This window comes from Corvus cornix, chromosome 19, assembly GCF_000738735.6.
Source record: "Corvus cornix cornix isolate S_Up_H32 chromosome 19, ASM73873v5, whole genome shotgun sequence".
Taxonomy (NCBI): Eukaryota; Metazoa; Chordata; class Aves; order Passeriformes; family Corvidae; genus Corvus; species Corvus cornix.
The window spans coordinates 7,291,593-7,317,671 of record NC_046348.1 but is presented as its reverse complement, the minus strand read 5'-3'; the positions used below and the strand labels follow the sequence as shown (position 1 = coordinate 7,317,671).

General features: G+C 45.5%; 2 protein-coding genes across 3 annotated transcripts; both read left to right on the top strand.

Moving 5' to 3' along the window:
• Positions 1 to 376: 376 nt before the first annotated feature.
• TMIGD1 (transmembrane and immunoglobulin domain containing 1) lies at positions 377 to 6,891 on the top strand. Of its 2 annotated transcripts, XM_019287664.3 has the most exons (6): positions 377 to 2,270; positions 3,196 to 3,474; positions 4,263 to 4,541; positions 5,330 to 5,433; positions 5,696 to 5,724; positions 6,098 to 6,891. In XM_019287664.3, the coding sequence occupies exons 1-6, from the start codon at positions 2,192 to 2,194 to the stop codon at positions 6,099 to 6,101; spliced, it is 774 nt and encodes a 257-aa protein (XP_019143209.2). In that variant the 5' UTR covers positions 377 to 2,191; the 3' UTR covers positions 6,102 to 6,891. The 2 variants fall into 2 exon arrangements, with proteins under 2 accessions (XP_019143209.2, XP_039418609.1); XM_039562675.1 differs by lacking the exon at positions 6,098 to 6,891 and having other exon boundaries at positions 5,696 to 5,728.
• A 736-nt stretch (positions 6,892 to 7,627) lies between these two features.
• Positions 7,628 to 24,433, top strand: BLMH (bleomycin hydrolase). The gene is given in 13 exon segments (XM_039562674.1): positions 7,628 to 7,731; positions 8,194 to 8,285; positions 8,287 to 8,392; positions 8,759 to 8,868; positions 9,510 to 9,651; positions 10,893 to 10,981; positions 12,256 to 12,348; positions 15,904 to 16,059; positions 16,574 to 16,732; positions 16,830 to 16,897; positions 17,306 to 17,423; positions 19,133 to 19,202; positions 23,445 to 24,433. Coding segments are annotated over 13 exon segments (1,368 nt in total). The 5' UTR covers positions 7,628 to 7,718; the 3' UTR covers positions 23,597 to 24,433.
• Positions 24,434 to 26,079: the final 1,646 nt, after the last annotated feature.

Below are 26,079 nucleotides of genomic sequence, written 5' to 3'. Positions count from 1 at the left end.
CCTCCCTGAAGAGGTTCCTCCCAGTCTGAGTCATTAGTGGCTGCTTTACATTCTGGAACATGAGGTTTACGTCCCTCCAAAACGTAATGGAAAGGTGGAGAACACAACCCACAGAACTCTAGACCTCAGTAATTAGACACCCACCAGATTAATTACACCCTGTATAAAAAGAAAAGTGTAAAAAGCCATTACGAAAGTAATTCTTACCAGGTCTAAACAACTGCCTTTCAGTGTCTCTGGCCAGGTGACACCTTGATTTTCTAGTCCCTCTTCCTTCAGCAGATCCCGAAGCCCACTGCAAAACAGGACACTGCCATTGCTCCAGAAGAACCCCAGCTCACCTCACTGCTTGCCATGGACCAGTTGATGCTGGGCATCACATCATAACAAACCCCCCACAGAACAGCTGTTGTCTGACAATCTTTTCCCTTACTCTCATTTCTACATTAAAAGAAATACTCCCAAACTCCACTCTTTCCTTCTTTACATTCTCACTTACTCCCAACACCTCCTTCTTCTCCAGAGTGTCAGTCGGTGCAGTGCAGTGACCAGAGGGAGCACGGACTTCCCTGCACTCTCCTGCCTTTGGCTCACATTGTGGAGGGAGCACATGAGCCATTTCCCAGCCCATTCCTTTGAAACCCTCTCTGTTTCAACTCAGCTTAATTCCAAACCACAAAGATCACTTTACTCCTAGGAAGAGCATTTGGATTGAAGTTTGTACTGAACCATAAACCAACATTTAGTTGAATACTACAAGGACAGGACAGTTTTTAGAAGGGAGAGTGAGAACTCTCTCTTTAAGGGACTTTTGTACACATATACTTTTTTAACTGAGAGTGATTCCCTGTTGGTTTTAAGGGTAAACTCATATACACAGAGTTATATTAACACTCAAAGGTGACCCTTGTTTGCAACAGCCCCACAAATAACCAGTGCTCTATGCTCCTGTGCTGTGTGTGTGTGCAGGCAGCAGCCCCAGAGCAGGAGCCCTCCCTGCCCACCTCTGTGCCACTGAGTTGGGACATGGCGTCCACAGATAAAGAAAACACCAAGGACACATCCCAGGCTCCTCCTGCTCATGAAATGCACTTTATGGCTCTGCTGAGCCCATTCCTGATGACCGATGTGCCTGCAGGGACACTGGCAGCAGTGACAGCATGTTTGAAGGCTGCGAGGACCCCGTGCTTTGTGACCACGTCACCATCACCCTGTCGAGGTACAAGCAGCACTTCCAGACACATTTCCACGTAGCCAAGTGCTTCAGTTCTGCTCTGGGCACACACAGCTCAGGCACAGCTGTCCCAGCAGAGGGAACAGTGGGGACAGATCCCCTGGCTCTATGCTGGGAGGTGCCCAGGGCTGAGCTAAGCACAGGAGCAGCCTGGGGGTACACGCTGGTGAGCAGGACAGTGTCTGCTCTCTCCTCTGCCAACATGCAGTTCAAAGTCTGAATCAGTGAATTTTCTCATTTTCCGCTCAAAAGAGGACATGGCAACAGAGCTTTGGGAAGAAAGGGACAAATCGGAGTCTACTCCTGCTCTAGGATAATCTAGGATAAAATCCCTGCGGCTTAAAACAGTGCTGTGAATACCCAGAAAGCTGGGGAAAAAAGGTATTATTTTTGGCTGAAAGTCTTTATGGCTGATGCAGGAACTCTCTCATTAGTTACTCATTGCCTCAGCAAGTCTCATAAAACAGCCAGCAGAGCCCAGCAAATACTTTTCTTCAGTGTTCAAGGAGCTCAGAAATACAGGAATTGAACGAGGCCTTGAACCCATTTTATGGACTCACTTCTTACGAACTACCATAAAATATTAAAATTCAGACCCTATAAATAAGGAGGGGAAAGAACTGTGCATTTCCCAGCAGAAGCAGCCTCTCCAGAGAGTCTTCTCAAGGTAAGTCCAGTGCTACCCGATCCAGAGACAGGTTCCCCTGGCTGACGGGTGATTGGAGACAACAAACTCATGTAATGGAGATTAGAGACATAAAACCCCACTTGGAATCTGCTCTGAACTGGAAAATGCCCTGCAACAATCGACTCCGTTTATTCCCTGGTGACCCTGTCCCTGCTGTGAGGGCTCTCCCCAGGGTGTCTGATGGCAGCAGGGATTAACCCCTGCGAGCCCTGACGGAGGCAGCAGTGCTGTGACCCTCTCTCCAACAGAGCCAGCTGGGCCCCTCTGAGATGGTGCAGAAACGCAGCCTCGCCGTCCCCTACGGAGTGCCCGTCCTTGCCATTTCCTTCTTGGCATGTGTGGCCACAGGTAAGGAATGGAAAAAAACCCATCCTGGCTTTGTCCAAGCCCCATCACACCAACTATTGAAACTGCCCAGGGCTGGGTGATGTGCCACAGCAGCATCCCAGCTTTTGAGTGTTCTGGAGGTGATCCCCAGAGGACTGCCTGAAAACTGGCCTCTGATTTGAGAATAGCAGAGAATGGAATGGGGAAACTTCAGTGTTTTCTGACATTATTGCAGCAGGGATGATGAGGCCACAGTTTCCAAACCTGCTCTAAGCAGTGAGAAGTGTGATAGCTTTGGCCATGTGGGAACACCTTCAGACAGGGACCTTCAGACTTCTTTATATTCACAGGGCCTTAGTACCTTTCTATTCTGAGCTATATTTTTTATTCATTATTCTATGGCCCAGGCTGCAGTAGCGAGTTTCATCCCATTACAGTAATTTATTTCCCATACTGGTTGTTCATTTAGTATGTCCTGAGGTTTGTACCTTTGACAAACTGCAGCTCTGCAAGAGCCAGGATACAGCTGATTAACTAATTTATACTCCCAAGGGCATCCAGCTTCAACTGAAAAACAGAATATCAAACAGTGAGCACAGTGGTGCTGCAGCACTGATGGGCAGCAGGAGGGTGATGGGATGGGAATGACCTTTTGCTGGGTGTCACATGGTCATTCCTGGTTTCAGACATTTTGTTGTCACAGCTCAGGCCTTGGTGTTCTGCAAAAGCCTGATTTTTATTTTAAATAACTGTGGAGCTTTGAGATGAAGACAGCTTCTTGTCTCAAAAACTAACATTCCACCTGAAAACAGCAAACCTGGTAGATTGAAACCTGAAAGTCTCATCCCTCCTCCAAGGTCAAGGCCTGGAGAAGTGAGCAGGGCAGCTTTTGTGGGAAGAATATGGCTTAGGATACTTAAATGTCCTTGTCCTCCTTCTTCTGCAGGTTTGGAACTGTCTGTAAATAACCATGCTGCTGACTTCACCCTGTCTACAGAGCTTGGCCCTCCCATCTCCCTCTCGTGCCTTGTACACAACAGCAGCCAGGCTGAGGAGCTGCTCTGGTACCGGGGAGATGGGCAGGTGGGTCTGAAAGATGGGAATAAAGTGAACATCAGTAACATCTGCATATCCCCGGTCAACGAGTCTGACAACGGAGTCACCTTCACGTGCAAGCTGGCGCGGGACAAGTCTGTGCAGGTGTCTGTGATCCTGGATGTGCACTGTGAGTCGCCGTGGTGGATTTCCGTGGGGAATGGCTGGGGTGGGATGGAGTCATGGGCCGAGCAGCTCTGTCTGGGCGGTGTTTTGCCTCCTTGTATGCTGTCTTCACCAGGAAAAAATGCGTTTAGGAGGAGATAACTCACATGCTAAGACACTCCCTTCCCACAGTGGTGCTTATGGCCTGATCTAAGGCCTCTTTTATAGGAGTGGGTGGGCCCTTAAAGAAAGATGTTCTATGTCCCTGCCTCCACCTAGATTATTTCCCAAGGATACAAGTCAGGGCAGAGGAAATACTGGAGTGACAGTCTCTGCCACTGATTGCTCTCCTCATTCCCGGGGATCAGGAAAGGCTGCACTACTGTGATGTGTTAGACCACTGGACAAGGGATGTGTGAAGGGAACTTGCTTTGTGTTAAATGGTAGGCATTCTACAAGCTCCTGAAAGGAGGTTGGAGCAAGATGGGGTCAGTTTCTTCTCCCAAGTAACAAGTGATAAGAGGAAATAGCCTCAAGTTGTGCCAGAGGAGGCTTAGATTGGGTATTAGGGAAAATTCCTTTACTGAAAGGATCATTGAATCCTGGCACAGGCTGCCCAGGGCAGTGGTGGAGCCACCATCCCTGCAGGGATTTAAAAGATGTGTAGATGTGGCACACGGGGACATGGTTTCGTGGTGGCCCTGGCAGTGCTGGGTTAATGGGCAATTTGAGAAGGCTTTTCCAACCTAAATGGTCCTGTGATTCTATGGGCAGCATTATTAATGACCCGTTGAACTGCATTTCTGTGAACAGTTCCTCCCCGGCTGAGTGGAGAGGAGACCCTCCATGTGGAAGAAGGCGAAGATGTTACTCTGACCTGCAACTCCAAGTCCAACCCTCAAGCCCAAACCACTTGGTACAAGGACAACCACAGCCTGACCCTGCAGCAAAATCATCATGAGCTGCACCAGACCAGTGAGGTCTTTCAGCTCTCCATCAAGAAAGTGCAGAAGTCTGACAATGGGACCTACACCTGCGTGGTGGAATCACCCTTGGGAAATGGGACAAGGGATTTCCACCTCATAGTTGAAGGTAACAAGGCTGCTGCCAAACATTAAGCTTTACAAATAACTCTCTGTTGTCTTTTATAATGACAGCAATCCATTTATATTAAGAAGCATAAGTGGAGTGTGGTAAATTCCCTGCATGGACTTCTGAGGGCACAGCAACAGCCAAGGAGCTCTCCCTGCACCTGTGCCTGGGACCACAGCACCAGGAAGGGCCTCTCCTGCTCTGCCTGTTATTCAAAAGCATTTGGCAAGTGTGACCCGGGGAGGGCTCATCCCACTGTTGCTCTTCCCACGCTGACAGTGTGGTTTAAAGCACCTCAGGTCTTACTTGAAGCATCTTACTCTGACCACAGTATTCTGTCATGCCCAAAGAGCTCCTTAAGGCAAGAGAAGTTGTGCTCCAGAAGTGACTACAGGGGCTGGGTGTTCAGGGCTCAGACAGGTGACTCTAAACGAGGTGACCCACCAGGCACTTATGTCCCACCTCTGCCCAGACCCCTTTCATTTCTACCCTCCTGGCACAGTGAGGGAAGCAACGTTACCTGTGGCAGTGGTACCTCTGGACAGCCTTATTTCTGAGCATAACAGTGCCTGGGGGATCTTCTTCAGTTCACTAAGATACAGGCTCAGCCCCCTTCTTTCCAGGGGACTAACACACAGAGTCAGTCTGCAGACAGCAGAGAGAGCAACAGTTAACTCAGCGGTGACAGCTGTGGGAAGAGAAATATGTCTTTCCACAGTCCTGTGAGATGTTCTGGGTTATGTGGCTGCACTAATCTCTCACATATCCAACCTCTTCTTTCCTGACAGATAAAAAACCTGTTTTTCCCAAGGAGGCTGTTATTGCTGCTGTCGTGGTGGTTACAATCACAATATTTTTTGGAATTGTGGCTCGAAAAGACACAATTTTTAAGGTATGGAAAGCTCTAGTTTCATAGGAAAAAAATATTATTTGCTGCAGTGCCCTGTTTTTTTCTACCTTTTCTGTTCTATGTCATAATGTTTCTTTTCACTGTTAGAAAACTGCTACAAACTACCTTCTGCTTTAGAATTACCAGTAGATAAATCAAGTATTAGATATTTCATGTGGAAGGCATTATGTACTTGCAATATTTGTAACAATATCCCCATGGCCAGGAAACGTGAAAGATAACAGGACCGTTTCTTTCTTTTCAGTGCTTCAAGAAACCAAAAGAAACAACTCTGTAAGTATTTGACTGCTTGTTCACACTTATTCGAGATTAATTCCTTCTTAAAAATTGGCAAAAGCTGGAAAAGTGCACTCAGCATGATAAACTGACCCAGTTCTTACTCTGGCTGGTGAACATCAACCCACACCTCCTGTCCCAGCAGAGAGGGGTCCCTGGGAACATGACAGGGGACACACAAATCCTGCCCTTCCCTGGCCATCCCAGGGCTCTGGCTACCCCTGTGTATAAGGGAAAAAACCCTGATGTCATATCCTCAGCCTGCTGACAGCTTTCTGGAGCTGAACACAGCCCAGATGAATTCAACTTACTTGTGGTTCTTTTTTTTCTAGGAGGTGATTTTTCGTTTCTTCTGTTCATTTTGCTGCAGGTAAAGAACACCCAGAAAACATCATTTCTAGTGGTCAACCAAAGGCATTGTGTGAGAGGATGAGATAAAGCACTGAAACAAGTTTTTTTTGGGTCAAGTTTATATGTTTTTTCAAAATATAAGTGGTTCTTTGCATCTGTTGATTCTAACCTGCTGCTTAGAGTGTCAGAATTGTTATAACTGGTCACTGGGAACCTTTCCTTAGAGCACCATTGAGGTGGGTGGGCTGCATGAGATGGTGCCAGCTCTTGCTCTCCATGCTTATTCCAACAAGGAATGCATGTGCAGTCAGGCATGTGGGTTGTGGATTCCTACAGAGGAATCTCTGCTGGACTGTGATGCTGATGCACACAAATGAAGTGAGGTGTTGGGCTGACAGCTGCTTTCTCTCCTGCAGTGCCATTCCACAGGGTGCTGGGGTGGTGGCCACCCAACTTCCTGCCCCTTCCCAATGATCCTATGGGCACATCAGCTTCTCTTGTCAGGGCAAAAGCTGCCTGGCACTCAGCACTGCTGCTGCACCTCCTGTCTCTGTGGCTGAGACAGACCCCAGGGCTTGGGGCAGCCCCAAGTGAAGTTCCAGTGTGATTGCTCCAGCGCCTCAATGGGTGGAAAACCTCTCCATGCGTCCCTTCCCTCAACAAATGTGCCACTCAAGCACTTTTCTCAAGGTCCTGGCAAGCTGTTGAAGCCTCATCATGCCTTGGAATAGTCCATTACTAACACTGTCAATAAACACTGCGTGCTGTAAATCAATTTGAGACTCTGATGTACCAGCGCTCTTCTCAGCAGAGCAGGGCAGTTCCTCAAGAGGAAGATTCCACAGCCTCATCTGGAGTGAGATCCAGAGCATGTCCTTGACTCACCAGTGCTCAGGGAGGTCCCTCAAGGTGCCATAGCGGTGCCACCTCATGCTCCTGGGTACTCGGCCTAAATAACACCACCAGCTGTGGAGACGTGTCCCAAACCCTCCCGTTAATCCGTGACACCGTGCGGATAGAGCCGGGGACAGCGGCACGGCGGTGCTCCGGATGGGTGACACCAGCCCTGAAGGGCCGAGCCTGTACCACACACAGCCCCTGACAGGCACTGACACCAGCTTGTGCCACCAACAGCCCCAAGCACTGGCGCTCCTCGGGGCGGGGAGGCACGGACTCCAGGCAGTGTGGAATGTTCTGGACCCGGGGTTGTGTGGGTGTGAGGGGCCGGTGTGACCGATCTGTGTGAGGGGTCCATGTGAGGGGTCGCTGTGAGGGGTCGCTGTGAGGGGGCTGTGAGAGGGGTCCGTGTGAGGGCTTTGTGTGAGGGCTTTGTGTGAGGGGCCGGTGTGACCGACTGTGTGAGGGGCCCGTGAGAGGGGTGGGTGAGAGGGCTTTGTGTGAGGGGCCAGTGGGAGGGATCGTCGTCAGGGATCAGTGTGAGGGGTCTCTGTGAGGGGCCACCCCACCGGCTCCCCCTCACTAAACGTGTCCCTCGCCTCTCGCCGTCCGCCCTCCCCTCGCCGTTCGCCCCCCCTCGCCCCCGGCCGCGGCCCCGGGCCCCTCTTCCGGCTTCCGGTGCCGGCGCTATAAGAGCCGCTTCCGCCTCAGGCCCGCGCCGGGATCGTGCTGCCGGTGCCGCCATGAACGCCCGCGGTGAGGGGGGGCGCCTGTCCGTGAGGGGTAGAGGGGGGCACAGCGGTACTTCAGCGATGGGGGGCGGTTGTACCGGGGAACGGAGATTGGGAGGGGGGGATGTTGTCGATGGAGGTGGGGGGGGTGTCATCGTTACCTCAGCAGTGGGTCGGGGGAAGGAAATTACCGGGGTAGGGAGGGAGTTACCGGCCCTCACCGGGGCTACGGGTGGGATATGTAGTCTGGGGGTGGGAGACTCATGGTTACCTCAGCAATGGGTCGGGCGGGGAGGGAATTACCGGGGGGAGCGGGGCGTTACCGGGACCTTACCGGAGCTACGGACAGGGATAAGGTGCCCATTGTACGGAGGGGGCGGGAGCCTCACCGTTGCCTCGGCGGTGGATGGGAGGGGGTGTGTGTGTTGCCGGGGGTGCGGGGCCGGTGGTGACCCTGTCCCGGTGTCCCTGTCCCGGTGTCCCGCAGGGCTGAGCACGGAGAAGGCCGTCGCCTTCAGCCGGCGGCTGCGGGCCGAGCCGCAGTTCCTGCTGGCCCAGAACGTGGCCACATGCAACGACCCCGCTGGAGGTGTGCCTGCAGCGGCAGGTGGTGCAGGACACCGTGCAGGTGTTCCAGCACGCCGTGCCCGCCGAGGGCAAGCCCGTCACCAACCAAAAGAACTCCGGTAAGGGCGGCCGGGGCCGGCGTTTGGGGGCTGCCTCGTAACATTGATTGGTGTCCTGGGAGCGGCCGCTGCTCCGGAGCCCTTTGTCCGGGCTTTGGAGCAAGGTCGAATTCCTGCAGCATCCTCCGAAGTTAATAACACACTTGAGACTTGCAGCGTTTGCCTCTTTTCCCTTCTGCATAGCGTAATGGAGATTTGTGCTTGCAGTGAAAGATTTCAGAACTCCTTCAGAGCTTTTTGGTGTTGTAGAAGCCCAGCCAAAGGCTCGAGGCAGAACTGTGTCATGAATCTCGTGGTAAAAGAAATTGTTGTGCAGCTCTTGAGCACAGGCATTCCAGTTTAATTCGTGTTCCTTTGATCTCTCAGGGAGATGCTGGATTTTTTCCTGCCTCAATGCAATGCGTCTTCCTTTCATGAAGAAGTACAACATTGAAGAGTTTGAATTCAGCCAGTCCTATCTCTTTTTCTGGGATAAGGTACAGTCGTGCAGGTTGTTGTAGGATTGCTTATGCAATCAGGTGTTAGTGTTGGGACAGAACTTCTTTTAGGCTGGATTGTTTTAACATGTATGAGAAGAAATTTCAAAAGTTCTTTAGAAACGTGTTCTAAATGCAGGTGGTTGAGCAAAGGGGGACTTTCAGCTTGAGAAGAAAGTTGCCAAGATGTTGATGTTTTGGAATAGTAAAAGTCTTTTTTCTTTTTTTTTAAGAGTTCTGTATATTTCAGAAGTTACTTGTTGGAGGTTCAGGGGAAACATGACTGTAGCTGTGAGGTTTCAGTTGTGCTTGTGAACTGATGGGTGAGCTGTGCCTGCTTTTCCCCATAAGGGAAATCAAGCAAATCTAGTACTAGTTTGGGCCAGGCTTCATTGCATAACTTCTCTTTCACATTTCCTGTTCCCCTACCCTCAAGCTGTGTGCTAACTCACTCCTAAGTATTTGGTCTGTAACAAAGAATTTTATAGGGTAGCCCGTGGAATGCTAGAGGGGAAAATGAGGACTTCACTGGATAAGCAGAAAAGTGGCCTCATCTATTCTGTACTTGCAAAGAACTGAATACTCAGCAATTCATTAATGCATCAGACTTAAAAGGGTTTTTTTTAATCTGTGTGTTTCAGGTTGAGCGTTGTTACTACTTTTTAAATGCCTTTGTGGAAACAGCTCAGAAAAAGGAGCCAGTGGAAGGAAGACTGGTGCAGTTCCTGCTCTCCAACCCCACGAATGATGGTGGACAGTGGGATATGTTGGTTAACATTATTGGTGAGAGAACTTGTCATGAGGAACCCTTCTTAAAATTGCAGCCTGGTTTGAGAAATAGGGAATGGAATAGAATAAGAAATGGAGTTTGACACCTGGGATTTGGCTAAGGCACATGATGCCATTAACCCCCGTATTTTTTTTTAAATCAAAGACTTTTTTTTGGGCCATATTATAAATATTGGGCCTAAATCTTGTCAGGTATCACTTTTTCATATTCCTGCTGATGATAAAAGCTCAGAAGATCAACAAATAATTAGATACCCTGATTTCCCATTTAATAAAAGGGTTCAATCCCCTTTTTCTCCAGTCATCAACTCAATCTCATTTATTTATATCCATGTACACCATCTTTAGGGTGCATGGTAAGGAAAAAGCCACTGCTTGACCTGGGTGTGTCTGCAAAGCTGAAGCAAAACTACTTGGAACTGCAGCCTGAAGTTGGTATAAAGATCAGTGAGAGGGAATTGATGTGGAATGTGGCAGTGCTGGTCTTACAAAGCTCCAGCAGAAACGGGATCCTACAGCTGCTGGAGATACTTAATTACACCAGCACCTGCTTTCATTTGTGTTGTGAAACAATGTGACACCTTTGTAAATCAACAAGGCAATAATACAAATTTAGAATCACAAAAGGAGTTTGTTTCTTTGAAGCCTGGAGGTTCCTTTTTTCCTTATCCTATTGCTATAAATACTTAATCAGGGCAGAGATTCTGGCTGCTGCTGTTACATCCAGAGCCTTGCATGGTGAGATCTGTGAGTGGTACTGTAATGTAGGAAACCACTGAGCTGCTGCTGGTGTTTTATAAATGTTGAGGAGGAAAGGAGACTGGGAAGTCAGTTTTAACCTTAGATAAACTACATGGAATGATTCATAGGAGGCCCAGTTCTTCAGAACGTATTTCAGGAGATTAATTTTAAAGTAATCAAGTTTTTTTTTTCCTGGTGAACAGGACTTCCTAAAGCACTAATTAATTCAGAACTTTTAAGTGTTGAGTTAAATGATACTGAGCAGTTCAGGGATTCCACATTCTGGGATCCCTGTGGAATGCAGATCAGAGGTCAAGATTCAGTCACAAATTAAAATGTAAACTTTGGGTACTTGTAACCTTTAAATAAGAGCTTTTCCCATATAATCTCTGCACAAACTCAAACTCTTTATCTTTCACATGGATATGAGCAGAAGTAGAAGTATCTATTTTGTGAAAAAGCCAATTGTTAACCTTTAGTTTTATTTATTTTAGAGAAGTATGGTGTTGTCCCCAAGAAATATTTCCCAGAGTCTCATACCACAGAGGCTACTAGAAGGATGAACGAGATCTTGAATCATAAGGTAAAATTGATTTAGATGATACAACTTAGGGGAGGGGATGGGAATGAAACTGCTCCAAATGTTCCTAACCACCTTATCCTTATTGACCAAAGTGTTAAGTGCATCTCAGCAACTGAAATTTATTTACAAGCAGCCTAAAGTCTCAGCAAAGCCTGATGTTAATCTTGAAACGTGGAGCAGGAAGGTGAGATCCTAGAAGATGTCCATTGTCAGGCTTCAGTAGCTTGAAAGTTCCTCTTGTGGTTTTAGTAGCAGTTATTCCTAATCCTCAGATTTCCAAGGAAGTTAATTCTTGACATGTGGCTGCTTAAATCTGTTTCTGCAAAACCAGCACATGGTGTCTAGGTGTCTTTTTCCACCCTTTCAGTATCTCATCTCCCTGTGTGCCAAGGTTTTTAGAGATGACTGCCAAATTTGGTGAAAAAGATGGAGGAAAAAAAAGTATTTTAAAAACACTGCAAGTTAAAAATCAGCTTTCAGTATAGAAGTGCACAGCTTTGTCTGAAGGAAGGTGTTAACTCACTGCCTGAACTGCAGAAGTGAATTAGCCTGGGGAGGTGCTGCTGTAGGTAGCGAAATGAAAAAGGCAATTAAAACATTTTTTACCATTTGCTATATTTTTTCCCGTTCATATGCTGCATGCTCAGGAAAAACTGCCTGCTGAAATCCACATAAAAAATGCAAAATACGTGGTGGAATGAGCTTGGACATATTAAATATTGTTAATGTTGTTCTAATCCTGAGCATGGCAAAGCAGCTGGTCCTGAGGGAGCCCCATCACCGTTCCTGGCCTTATGGATGGTGACACTAATGGGAAGCTGTGCATGCAGTGGGGAAATGCCCCTTTCTTTTCATCAGCCAAGAGATCAATTATGCATTAGAATTGCAAAATAAATGTGACAGGATGAAGAAAGTGTGTTCTGTGAAAGTCAGAGGTGCTGGTATGTGTGGATGTTGTGGCGTCACTTACGGGACTGAGAGAAATCAAACCTTAAGAGCTTAATGGCTGCAAGCCTCACATCAGTGGTTGAAAATGGTAATTGAATTGTGACTATTTGTTAATTTTTTGTGATATTTTACTTTAGCAGCATTGAATTATCTTGTTATTTTTTAATGAATCAATCTTTAATGAAGCTTCTGAAAGGTATTTTTATTTTGAAAACATGGTATGAAGAGTTAAACAGGTGTTTGAAACAACCAGATAGGAAGTCCTGAAACTGATCAGGTGACACCTTTCATACCCTTTATAACAAAGTGACTTTCTCTTTAAACAGATGAGAGAATACTGTTTGAGGCTAAGAAATATGGTGGAAAGTGGAGGAAGCAAGGGAGAACTTTGTGCTGCCATGGACATGATGATAGAAGAGGTAAGTAAACTGGTGTGACTTGAATCTTGGAACACAGGGCTGGAGTGGATGAGATTTTTTTATTTTTGTTCTGTAGTACTGGATCAGCCAAAACAAGTGTCTCTTGTTGCTTAAGAAAGTGTGCTTGGAGCTGTTCAAGTGGATTTGTTTTGCAGTGGTTTGTTGCTTACATCATTCTGAGTTTTTCTAATCCTTCCAGACAAATATTTTGCATCCATAGATTTTGGAATGATGATATTTTACAGACATCTGCCCCTTGCTCTAGGAAAAGCAGCATTTTGTCTCTTGAGAGATCAAAACAGTGGCCTGTCAGGCTCTTACAAAAAACAGGAAAGGTTCAAATTTGCATCCTGATGGCTTTGAAGGCAAATCTTGCAGCACAAGTGTTGTGCAAGGATTCCCCACAAGAGAGCAGAAAAGAACCACAAAAGGGAGGTGTCTGCACAAGGCTGAGTCCAGCTGAGGTGTGATCCTGGAGGGCAGCAGAGGAATGAATTGCAGCATGGTTTGGGCTGTGAATTGACTCCATCACTGTCAGTGTGTCTGTACTGCCTGAACCTTCTCCTGGTCACACAGACCCACATCATTTTTCTCATTCTGTGCTGCTCATACTTGATTCTTAAACTGCCAAAAATAACTTAACCTTGAGGCTGTTTTAGTGTGACCGAGTGCATGCACTTTAAACAAAAATGTATTTAATTTATTTCTCAAACATACAATGCCAAGTGACCCAGTGGCTAAATGTATGTTTTTAGGTGAGTCAAGAAATCAAAGGTTTTGCTGGTGTGTGTTAGTTTTTTTTGCAATACAGTGGACATCACTGTTAGGCAGAACCTACCTTGGGCTATCTCTGTAAAGTTTTAGGCAGTTCCATATTGATTAATGTGTTGGTTTTGAAAATTCATCTTTGCGCTTCCTGTAAAATTCTGTAGCTTCTTTTTGTCTAATTTTAAGGTTAAGTTAAAAGAAGAAAACTGATTTGTGTTCCTTGGGTTTCATCAAAACTGTTGTGAAATTTCATGCCTTAAGAATGCTGTGCTTTGATTTGAGCCTACCCCAGAAAGTTGCCAATCAGCACTTAGTTCAAAGGTGAATTAGTGTAACTTACATGCAGTGTGTGTCCAAAAGCCCTTGGAGGATTCTACAGCAGACATCAGAAGCTTCCTAGAGATGGTCATTCTTAGGGCAGTGACACACAGTTCACTGCTAAATGTTTCTTCATTTATGTAGATAGAGCCTCTTGCCCTCTGACAAAGAGATCCGGGAACTGACATGAAAGGTTCTTAACTGATTGCAGTTTGTTCTGTAAAAGGTTGTGCTTAACTCTCTGATGTTAACACAGCATTTTCTCCTGCAGCAGTGAAGGTGGTTTGCATGTGTTCAGATGTGTACAAGTGGTCTTGCCTCTGTGTTTTTGTGGCAAAGCAGAGCTTGGTTTTGTTCTGGGAGGTTCTATTTGCATAGCAAATCTTGGTTTGCTCCTGCTGGGAGCAGCACTCGAGCTGAAACGGGGTGGTTGTCTTGGAACACAGGATTAAATATTCACTCCAGAACTGCATAAACATTCTTATCAAACCAGTGCACAGCAGGTCAGAAGTTGCAATCAGTGCAGTTCATGCAATAGAATTTTTCTTCCTTTGCTGTTCTCCTTTGTGGACTCTTCCTTATCAGGAGCGTCCTCCTTTTCCCCTCCTCATTCATTTTGGGGTTTATTACAAGCCACTATATCTTTGCTTTATCTTGGTTCTAGCTGTTTCTAGGGCAATGTAAGTCACCTTTTAGTTTAAATATGCTTATTTTATTTATTGATAGAGGAAGCTTGTGAGATATGAAGAGGGTGCCTATGTTGGGTGTGGTAGCAAAACAATTGAGGGAGGCCATTCTAGGCTCCAGTGCCTCTGTTCACTGGAGACTTCTGTCTCCATCATTTTCCTTCCTCTGGCTGGAGCCCATTTGGTTGCTGCTCTCCTTTTAGGCATTTTTCTTGCTTATTTTGTGTTCTTGGCCTCATCTCTCAGCGCTTGCAGTTATCTGAGGTAATGTGGGTGTAGCCACAGCAAATGGTACCTTTTGTGCAGTCTGTGCAAAATTAAATATTTATAGTAGTTCAGGGGTTTACATTTGCTCTTTACCATATTTATTGAGAAATGTGTGAGTTTCTGCAGTAGAAGCCTTATGCCCACACCCTTGTTTCAACCTGTAATTAATCTTTCCAATTGTTTTCTTAAATTGCTTGAAGCAAGAACACCTTTATTTAGCAGGAGCATTGCACTCCTTTTGCTGTCAGCACAAAGAGCACATTAACATAAAGCCAGCTCTTATGGAACCTTAGGGTCAGCTCCACAGAAAGAGTTAAATCAGCTTTGGGAGAGGTATTGTGTCTACTCTGCTATGTAAGTGTGAAGACTGCCAGGCTGGGAAAGCTGGCACAGCCCACAGGAGCTGGATCCCAGTGCAGAAGGTGCAGCTGAGATTTGACTCCTTCTCCTCTTATTTTCAATAACCTGATAGTTCCTTGCAAGGAAGAGACTTGTCTTGTGCTCAGGACATGGACAGAGCTGAGATCAGTGTCAGCTGAAATAAAACAGATTCAAACCTGTTTGACTGTGATTAAATTCCCTGTCCCCAGAGTACCTGTGGCAGGTCCTGCTCAGTATCTCTAAAGACACTCATCTGGTTACACTGCCAGTGTTGGCACATTTTCTCATAAGCCCTGTGAGAAAGTACAGTAGTGGTTCTGAAGTGCAGTTTTATATTCTGATTTACAGGGAGGATGATGACTTGAAATCTGGTCAACTTTTTGTGCTAAAAATCCAAAGATAGCTGCCAGCTGCAAAAGATGTCACAGGCAGCAGGCAGGGAGCTGGAATTAAATTGTGTAACCTGCCAGCTCAGCCCTAAACAGAGATACTGTTAAATGCATTAAAACAGATGAGGAGATTATTCTGGGCTCTTGAAAAGAAGCAAAGGCCCATCTTTGAAATCCAAATGAACATTACAGTAAAAAATGAATTAGTACAGGGGAAACACCGGGATAAAATGCCCATGTTAAAAGGTCTGGTTTGTCTCTGCATGGGGCAAACCACCTGGTGGAACAGGTGATGCTGAATGCTTTTGAGAATCACTTTGATAAAGTTTCTCTTGCAGTGTTGGAGGAGCTTCAGAATTACTTATGAAATGTTGTAATGAGGCTGGGAAGTTTCCTGGTTTTTGCTTTGGGCTGCTGCATTCTTAGGATAACCTGGAATTTGTAAGCTTCTCTTTTGCCTGGCAGTTTACCTGAGAACATGGAGTGTGAAAGTGGGGAGGGAAACTCTGTTGATTTTCCTGAGGCCTTTCAGACTGGTTTTGAACTGCTGAAACACCCAGATTTCAAGAGCTGAATGCAGATAATTGCTGTGTGTGTTGATTCGTGTGTTCAAAGGTGCCCGTTAAGGTCCCGTTTCTCCAGCTGATTCTCATGTGGAGAAATCCATTGTCCAGTGGCATTGCTGTGGTAGGAGAGGCACACCTGCATGTTCCAGCAGGCTCACAGCTGTTTGCTTCTCCGGGCAGGTATTCAGAATAGTGAGCACTTGCCTGGGCAGCCCTCCAGAGACTTTCTGTTGGGAGTTCCGGGATAAGGAGAAGAACTACCACAAATACGGCCCCATGACCCCGGTGCAGTTCTACAACGAGCATGTGAAGCCTTACTTCAACATGGAGGACAAGGTTGGGGATGCTGAAAGCTTTCCAAGGCCTTTTTTTTGCTGCTAAACCACTTATTTTCCACCGTTGCCAGTGTCTGTCCCCCCTGTAGCTGCAGCACATGGGATGGGCACTGCTTGCCCAAGTCAGAGATGGCACTGTGTTTATTCTCCCTGTTGTGCTGTTTGTGCTCTACCCTTCAGTTATCTGGGATCTTGTGTTGCAGTCCCCAAGGGTTTTGTAATGATAAAATTTGCAATGATCTAATCAGTTGTAATATGTCATAAGGCAGACATTTGAGAAGGAATAACATGCAGAGCTGCTCTGCCACAGTTACGAGGTTAACTTGTGAAACAAAACAAAAAAACCCCAACAAACACAACCTTAAAAAACCTCTTATTTCAGCCAAGTGGCTTGTTGGCTAATGGGGCAGACAGCTGGCTGGGACAAAAGCCATTCCCTGAAATCCTTCTAGATTCACTCCTCAAAAATTTCAGTTATGTTGCACCTTACTTTATGGCATCTTGGTTTTTGGCAGATTTGTCTAGTGAACGATCCTCGACCCCAGAATCCCTACAACAGGCTCTACACAGTGGAGTACCTGGGCAACATGGCTGGAGGGAGGAAAACTCTCTACAACAACCAGCCTGTGGAGGTCTTGAAGAAATTGGCTGCAGCATCTATTAAGGATGGCGAGGTGGGTTTGGCTTCTCTTTGTGGATGGCACAGTGCAGCTCATGCCGTGTGAAATTCCTGGGATTTGGCCCAGACATGACCCTTCCTTCTCTTTGCAGGCTGTGTGGTTTGGCTGTGATGTGGCAAAGCACTTCTATGGCAAGTTGGGAATCAATGACCTGAATATGTGAGTAGAGAATCAAACCAGAATGTCATTTGGTATGCTCAGTGAGGACATGAACAGTCCTTTAGCTGCTCAAGGAACTGATTTGTACATACTTTGGATTATATACCCCAAAAGAGTATATTTAAGTAATTCAGCAGCAGCAGAATTTCTATTTTGCTTGTTAGTTTAACGTGAATCCTTTAAAGATGCACTATGAGTAGTTGTTAAATATTCTTCCTTATTTAAATGTCTAATATATGGTCAGAGAAACTCCTAAAGGGATCAGTTTTTGCATTTATTCTGACATTAAAATTGGCTGAACTTGTATGCCAGTGCACTGTCCTGGCACAGGGCAGTCTCCTGATTCCCTGACTCAGTCAGAACTCCCCCTGCATCCTTTCTCATGTGGCTTATTTGTCTTTCTGCTAGATTTAATCATGAGCTGGTGTTTGGTGTCTCCATCAAGAACATGAACAAAGCAGAACGATTGATCTTTGGAGAATCCCTGATGACCCATGCCATGGTCCTGACAGCTGTCACTGAGAAGGTAGAGTCTCCCTCCTGGAGTTCTTATGCTGGCAGGGATGTGTTGGAATATCCTGGCAGCTTCTTTGTGTGCTGGGTTCACTCACACTTTGCCCCAACCCCCTGGTGCACAAGGCCTGGTTGTTTATTCCCTTTGTGTTGTTTGTGTCTGAGTGTTCAGAACTATAAATACTTAACAAGGAGGGAAGACTTTTAGATGTGTCAAAGGACTTCTTTCCTTTTACCCACAAACTTTTATTGGACAACCACTGCATGGTTAGTCCAGTCTGGTTTAGAGCCTGCAGCTCCTGTTAAAATGCTGGTAGGAGGCACTTTGCAGCAGGGTTAACCTCCTGCAGCTCCCTGGCACGTGATCTCTCTGACCTCTAATTAGGGAAGGGAAATGGTGTCCAACATAGCTCTGTGGCAAACAGCAGGCTGAGATGAATCCACAGCTAGATCTGCTCCTGGCACCATAACAAAGCACATAATAAAGTAAAATGAACCATGTTAAAACTTACAGCTCGGGGTTATCTGCAAAGCTGATGTTTCCATTTCTTTCCAGAAGTTGTCAATATTAAAGTTTCTTTGAAGTGATCTCTTCCTGTCCAGCTTGACCTTGGCTTGAGAAATAACAGCTTGCACAGCACTGAGCAAGTTTGCTTGAGCTGTGGTGTTTTGAGTCTTGAGATGGAACTGCTGGGTCATAAGAATGTTCCAAGTTACTTTTTACAACTCAATATAATTTTTTCCTGTTTTCTGCATTCTGAGCTCTTAACACCTCCATTGTGTATCAGATGGCACAAACACTTCTCTAAATATCTCACTGCAGAAACAAGGAAAACTTCGTAGTTGGTACTTCTTAAAAACCTTAATCTGAAGGGGCTTTGAGAAACTGAGTTGTAAAATGTAGTATTTTGGATTTACTTACTTTTTTATAAAAAGGCTTTGAAGATTTAAAAAAATCCTATTACAATTTTACAGCATCCTATTACAAATTTACAGAAATTGATGTGGATTAAATGCACCTTTTGGTTAAAAAGTTATTGTACATGAATGTGTTCTTCCCAATTTCTCTCTGAGAGCATCCAGAGTTCACATCTTTGGTCTGAGAGTTCTCAAGTGTCTCATCATAAAGACTGTTCTCTCTTTTCAAGGGAGAATAGAAGCATTACAATATTCCATTGAGTATTAAAAATAGATTTATGGGGTGTTTTTCAGGTTAGTTTTTTGTATTAAAGTATTTTAATTGCACAGCACCAGATGTGGAGCTGTGGCCTTTAGCTAGATTCTTCAAGAGTTTGCACTTGCTCTTACTGATGCTGTTCTGAATTCTGAGAGTTCCTTGTTCCTTTCCTCTGATTTTCAGTTCAGGCAAGTTGTGCATCCTGTATTTAATTTCCCCTGTGCCCTGATGGGGGATAGGGACAGCAGCTTAAATTCTGTGAGTCAGTTAAGTCCAAACTAGAATTTAACTAAATTTCAGTTTCCTGATAAAATAAATCTTGATTGCAGGCTCTCTTCTTGACCACATTTCCTCATATTTTATCTAAGTAAGTAGATGAGTATTTTAGAAAATGGCCTTTCTCCAGCCATTAACAAGAAACCATTGGGATTCTCAGGAGTGGAGCTCTGTGTTTTCCTGGTGCTGGATTTGGGTGTGGAAGGGGTTGGCTGCTCAGGTGTGGCCTCTCCTTCACTGCTGAATGTCATGGGCTTGTTTTGTAACAGGATGGGCAAGAAGATGCATTTGAAAAATGGAGAGTGGAAAACTCGTGGGGTGAAGACCGTGGCAATAAAGGTAATTTATAGTCATGGGAACAGAAAGCTGAATGTTTGGAAATAAGGATGTGGAAGGGACAATCCAATACCCAGACTGGTTTGACTACAGAAGGCATGGGAAGATACCAACAGACTTTATCAAAAGCTCGTATTTTATCAAAGTTTCATTCCTTCATTATCAATTTTTGTTAAGGTTGTTCAGTTTATTACAGGGAAGTTGCTGATACTCTTAAGCCTTGATATCAGTTTGCTGTTGATCCCAAGTAAATTCCCAGCCATTATCCCTACCAAAAACCCCAGCAGCTGCAGGAGTTTGCAGCTGCTGTGACAGGCAGGGACACAAAATCCAGTCCTTACTGTGCTTCTGCTTGTGCTGGGGCTTCTCCATGAACTTGTTTTCCTGTAGCTGCTGCCCTGTTGGGACACTTTGGGAAGGCTCTGGGGGCTGTGCCAGGGCCCTGTGCCAGCCTGGTGTGGCACCTGGCAGGAGTGGGACACAACCCTGAGTCACAGCTCGGAGCTGGTTTAGGAAATTGCTTCCTGTTGCTTCCCTGCTCATGGAAACTGGGAATGACCACAGGGTGTTTCTCTGCTGGTCTGAGGGGCAGCTCTGAGCTCCCCAGCCCTTGGTGAGTGGGGCTGGTGGTGTCAGAGCATCCCTGCTTTGCCCTGCCAAGGTCAGGCAGCTTTTCCTACATGGAGTGGAGGGGAACTCCAGGATTTTTGTCATCTCCTGAGTGAGACAGGCAGGATGTGGGCTCAGCTGTGGCACACCCTCAGTGGTGAGTGTGCCAGTTCAGACTCTGTGTCCCAGGGAATAACAGTCATTGCTGGCCACATTTTTCTGCTGCACATTAATCCCAAATGTTGTGCTTGTAAGATTTGGTGTGGCAGAACTTTCCCAGGATGTCTTGGTTTTCTTCTGGGAATAGACTATTTTTGGAGAACTCTGTTTTAGGATGTGGTCTTATTTAAAAGCTGTTTGATAGCATGAACAACTCAGAGGAAAACAGAATATTCTTGGAAAAGTGTCTTAATTTATGTTGCGGCCTCTTGGTCATGCAGTAGTTTCTGTTCTGAGTTAACTGTATCCATTTGCAGCAAAGTATTCCAATAAAAATCTTCAGTCTTGACAAAACAATGAAACTGTTGATGCTCAGCCTTCGGCTCAGCAATATGACAGTAGTAAAATGTTCTTTGGACTGTTGGATTAAGTAAAGAAGCCAAATCAATGCTGAGGTAACATCAAAAGCACAGGGCAGCAGCTGAACCCTGACACTGCTGCAAGTGATGCTTGTTGGGCTGGGACTGAGCTGTGGCACTTCTGTGCTGCAGCACCCACATGCACACTCACTTTTCAAGAATGAGTTCTAGAGCCATGTGAGAGGAGCTGGTTGTTCCTTTGAAAAATAAAGGGACCCCAGAGTGACTTGAATAACCCTGCCCTACCTTGTCCCCATGCCATCTGTGTGGACTTTGCAGGGTGAGTCACTGTCCCTTATCTGCTTTGTACCAGGGGACATCACACTCTCTGGGAACTCTTGCTCCCTGACTATACTTGTTTTGCTCAGGGAGTTCCCTGGAAAAGTGCCTTGACAGAAAATCCCATCAGAATTAGGAAGCTTGACTCTATTTCAGGCTGCTATTTTTTTAGGGAGGTGAATCCCTGAATGATTTTCTTGTGTATGACCAAACAAACTGCTCTGGAGCAAAAGGCAAATTGGACATGTCCTCCAGAGCTCCTTCCAACCACTAGAAGAGGTAGCTGAGAGTCACAGAATCATTTAGGTTGGAAAAGCCCTTTTAAGGTCCAAAAGAGTCCAGCTGTTCACCCAGCACTGCCAAGTCCCCACTGAACCACGTCCCCAAATGTCACATCAACACATCATTTAAATCTCTTCAGGGACTGTGACTCAGCTTGATGGGGTTTCTTCTCCTTCCTGCCCTGATTTTTTACTCTTCAGTAGTAGCTGGTGTAGGAGGGTGAGGACTCAGTTTGTGTGAGCTGTCTTGCTGTGCCAATGAGGCTGTGTCTCACTGTGATAAGAGTTAAGCTTTTTATCTTGTCTGCCTTGTTAAGGAATTGAGAAGCTGTGCTTGGGCAAGTCCAGCACAAGAAACCAGAGTCCACATCAGTGAGGAGTCAGCCAAGAATGATGCTAAACTTGGCACATCCCAGCTGAGGCCCAGTTGGGTGTGGGGGATACGAGTAAGCCCCAACTCCCAGGATTTCTTGGACAGGGTGATCAAGGGTCCAGCCTGCAACAAAACACCAGGGACTGGTCTTGAGTCTTCAAAAAATGAGCAAACAAGTGACTTTTTTGGGGTGGAAAGAACTGAGTGTTTTCATGTGGGGTTCCCTGTTGTTCCAAGTACAGTCCAAGGTGCCAGGTGCCACCTGTTTCCCCTGACTGGAATGGTGCAAGACTGGAAAGACTGGCACTCCTGGTGTGGGAATTATGGGATGGAATCAGTTATATGTTCACACTGCAGAGTAGGCTGAACTGAAATCTTGTGGTAGTGCTTGTCCTGGAGAAAGGGAACCCCTGTGAACCAGCCCAGCTTTGTCTCGCCTAAATATTTAGTAATTACTTTTATATCTGTTGTATGAATGTTTCTGGAACCCACCCTGTGTGTTTTTGCTTGAGGAATGAACACAGCTGCTGACAAACATTGCTTGTTTTCTGAGGTAAAAAAGTTACTTCCTAGTCAAATATTTCCTTTCTGTTTTATTGGCACTTTTTCAGCCACACAGGCAAGTTTAATTATTCTGAGTACTCTTTTGTTCTGGAGACACACAGGATGTTACTACCTAACTTTGAACCCAGCTTATCCCATCAGATATCTTTTTTTAAAAGCAAGGAAGAGGGAAATACTAAATCACACTGTGGAGAGGGGTCCATCTGCTTGTTTTGGCATGAAAAGAGCTTTTTTAGGATACATCTCCAGCTAGAAGTCAGCTCCCTTTGGGCTTTTCATCTCTTGTATTGGCTGTTGCTGTCCTGCAGGAAGGCATTTCAAGGATTTAACTGTAGGCACCCAGAGTCTGTGTGTGCATCTCTCATCCCAAAAGTGCCCTGTGACAGAGGCACTGTTCATTTGCTCTCCCCAGGAGTTACAGCACAAGCACAGTGTGCCTTCTCCAAGGCCCTTTGGGGACGTTCAGGGGCGTCTCAGGTGTCTGTAGGATGTGTTTGTGTGGGTCTGCACTGCCCAGGCCTCCCCAAAGAGTGACCTGAGCTATTTGCATGTTCTGGAGTCGTGCTCGGAGCTTCCTCCTCGCTCAGATGCTGCGATCCCAATCGGCTCCGAGGGACAGGATGTCAGAGGCAGAGTTCATTAATCCTCTCAGGGTGCAATTACTTGTTGGCTCTTGGGACTGGGAGGTTTTTGTGTGTCCCAAGAACTCATATCCTGAAGAGAGGATAATCAAGGCAGCTCCCTTTGGCAGTGTTTCCAACATGGCTTCTAGCACAGGTTACAGTTGATAGGGGTTTTAATTTATGGGATTATCTGATCTCTTGCTTTAGAAACAAGATGGTGGAGATAGATGCATTTATTGTCCATACTCTGGACATTTTCTTGTTTCATTTGATTGTGTGATGATACTGTATAAGGAAGGACACGAGGAACTTTATTACATTAAGGTTTCTCATCTGTCTGCTAAATGCTTCCTTTCTCCCAGCGACTCTTCTTCCCAGTTCACCTGGAATAGCTTGCTTCCAATGGCAGCTCTCTGCTAAAACCTCTAAAGTGATTTCCCTCACTCCCAGTTCAAAGGGTGTTCACTGTCATTTTCATATTCAGAGAGAAAATTAAGATTTGATTCAGCCAAAGTGTGATTTAAATGGCTTTGAGGAAAGCAGTGGCTGCCTCTTACTGCAAAAACTAAACCAAGAAAGTTTTCTTAGAACAGGTTGATATTCACCTGGACAATTCTAAAGCCTCAAATAGATTCAAATAATTTTACATTCTGCCTTAGAAGCCTGGAAGGCTTTGTAATTCCCTTGAGTATTGTCAGTGCCCATTTTAACAGAGCAAACATAAATTATGATATTGTTTTTCCTGGTGGGCTTCTTGCTTGACCTTTCACTGCACACAAAGTACATCCTGTATGTCAACTTCCTCCAGATATTTTTTGTGTGTTTTGAGAGATAACCAGCATGACCAGGCCCTGTTTAATGCATCATTCATAGGTGAGACTTGTCTGTGGCTGTTTCCCTGCAGTGGCTCAGTGCTGTGATGCTCTGTGTCCCCCCAGGTTACCTGATCATGACGGATGACTGGTTCTCCGAGTACGTGTACGAGGTGGTGGTGGACAAGAAGCACGTGCCCGAGGAGATCCTGGCCGTGATGCAGCAGGAGCCGATTGTTCTGCCAGCCTGGGACCCCATGGGGGCTTTGGCCAAGTGAAGCACAGAGCATTTGCCTCCTCGTGGCCATCAGAAGTAGCTGCAATAGAGAATTCCAGTGGTCGGAAGCCATAGCCAAACGATAACGTGACCGAGCCCTTGGCCTGGTCCCTATTCCTGAAATGTAAGTTAAGGATCCTTGGGAAATAGCGCTGTACTGATCCAAGCTCCCAGACAGGCTGCTCCAAAACTCAAAAGGGAAAAGGAAAAAAAAAAACCTCAGAATGAAAGCAGATAAGTGCTGTCAATGGCAGTTTGGTTTTACCTTAAATTTTTAATGCGAATCAGCGTAGTAATGTAGTAAAATTATTTTGAACAGTGTTTTCCCTAGAAAAAAATGGGCATTAAAGGCCCTTTAGAATTAATAGCTAGGTGATTGTTAGAGTAAACATATTGAGATAATTAACCAATTATGGTCTGACTTGTCCTATAAAAGAACTCCCCAGAAATACTTTATATATTCACATTTTTAGTTTTGCTGAAATTTGGAGGGGACATATTAATTGAAACTGCTAAAAATTACTTTTAGAAAATTTTAACTTCCAGCAGAATTGGGGAAGGGGAACTGTTTCCCTGAGGTATCCAGTTTCACTTGGTTTTATTCTTCCATTATTGAGCTGGGACTGGATAACCCCCCCAAGAGCCAGTGCTATGTCTGTGTGCACAGGAGCGCTATTTTTCAGTTATTTTAGCAAGAACAACCATAAATATGTTCACAGGTGGAGTTAGTGTCATGCTCAACAGAAAAACCAACGTTTTAATTGCTGCATTTTATTTGGTTGTTTTAAAAAACAAGATGGTGCTATGAAGCTTTTGAATAAACACTTTCTAAAGTGACTGGGACAGTTCTGGTTTCCTTTTCTAAAGAGGTGCATGGAGCTGATGGGATGGGAAGATGTTGGTGACGTGCAATGAGGGTGCACAGACCTTTAACAACAAGTTACAGAAATGTCAGAAATGGCTCTGCTGGAGCTGATCCTCCTTTGGGCAGGGGGATGGACCAGCTCATCCTTCAGGGACCCTTTTGAGGTCTCATGCACAGTCTCCACTTCATGCTGTCACTTGAATGAAGGCAAGCAAACAGTTCTTGTACTCCCTGGTGGCTCTGACATGGAGCCAGATCTCTTGGAAAGTTGTGCTATGCACAATATTTTCTTTATGACTAATGCATGTGTTGTTTGGGGGCTTTTTCCTCTTCCAAAAGGTCAGTAGTTTTAGTCCTTCAGGATCTTTCTACTTAAAACTTCAACATCAGGTCTTCTGTTTCCTCTGTGCTATCTATGAATGTGATAGCAGCCAAGGAGAATTGACTTTTTCTCTTGAGCTTTTTTGACATTTTTCTTGCTGGTGGTAGTGCTGATGAGGATTGAGTTTGATAAAACTGATTCCAAGCCAGTTTTTGTTAGTTTCAGTATGTTAAAGCATTGTCCAGTCCGTGCTTATCTCCCCAGTTCTTGCCCAGATATTCCCCTGTGCACTTTTATACAACAGTACTGTGTTTTTTCCTTTCCTTCAAATAAGCACAGAAAATCCATGTGGCTGAAACACATTATGGGGAATGAAGCCAATCTGGCAGCAACACTTCTGCCTTTATGCCCTGCAATTTTATAAGTTCTTTCCAAGGTGGAATTGGGAAGGGGAGGTGGAATGCAGATTTCAAGGTGGGAGCTGTGGTTTTTCCACTGTGAGGACTCTAGGGGCAGTTGAACAAAGTGTTCTGAGGTTTGTGCTGGTGCCACGAAGTTGAGGATATTCCTCTGCCTGTGGGAGAACAGCCATGGAAACATTGGTAAGGATTGGTTGTTATCCATAAACCAGACCCTCACATCTTCCAGGTAGGTGGGGTTGTTTTTAACCTGCACTTTGAAATGTGGGTAAAATCGGCGGATAAAAGGATTCCCCATGAACAGCTCCTGCTGATGTGACTTTTACTGGGTCACTCTGCCTTTTTGTCCAGAGGGAAAACTCACTGATGAGATCAGCAGCCCTCAGATAAGGCTGGAGACAGCTGAGGGATGATTGAGCTGCCATGTGCTTCCTCCAGAGCCTGAGGAAGTTCTCAGGGTCCTGTGCAGCACAAGAAGATCCAAGAAGAGCCTCAGTCTCTTCCCAGGTGTGTGGGAGACACTTCACAGCCAGGGATTGTTCCCAATGAATTGTTCCAGCACTTCTGCACAGTGTGTGATGGAGGAACAGGCCACTTAACCCCTGTCAGTGTGCAGGAAATGGTTCAGAGATGATAAAAAAACTCTTTCCAAGGGATGGAGTGGAAATAATGTGGGAATAAGCCTGGCTTGCTGCAGGTTGTCACTCAGCAAAGAAAGCTCCATGTCTTATGAACTGTAAATCCAGACTGTAAAATCATTAACATACAACTGCTAAAAAGATGCTTTGGTTAGAATAAAAAACCAATTCGTGCCCACTGTATTTCAATGTTGATTTCTCCCTTACTTTATATCTATATCTATATATATAGATATATAT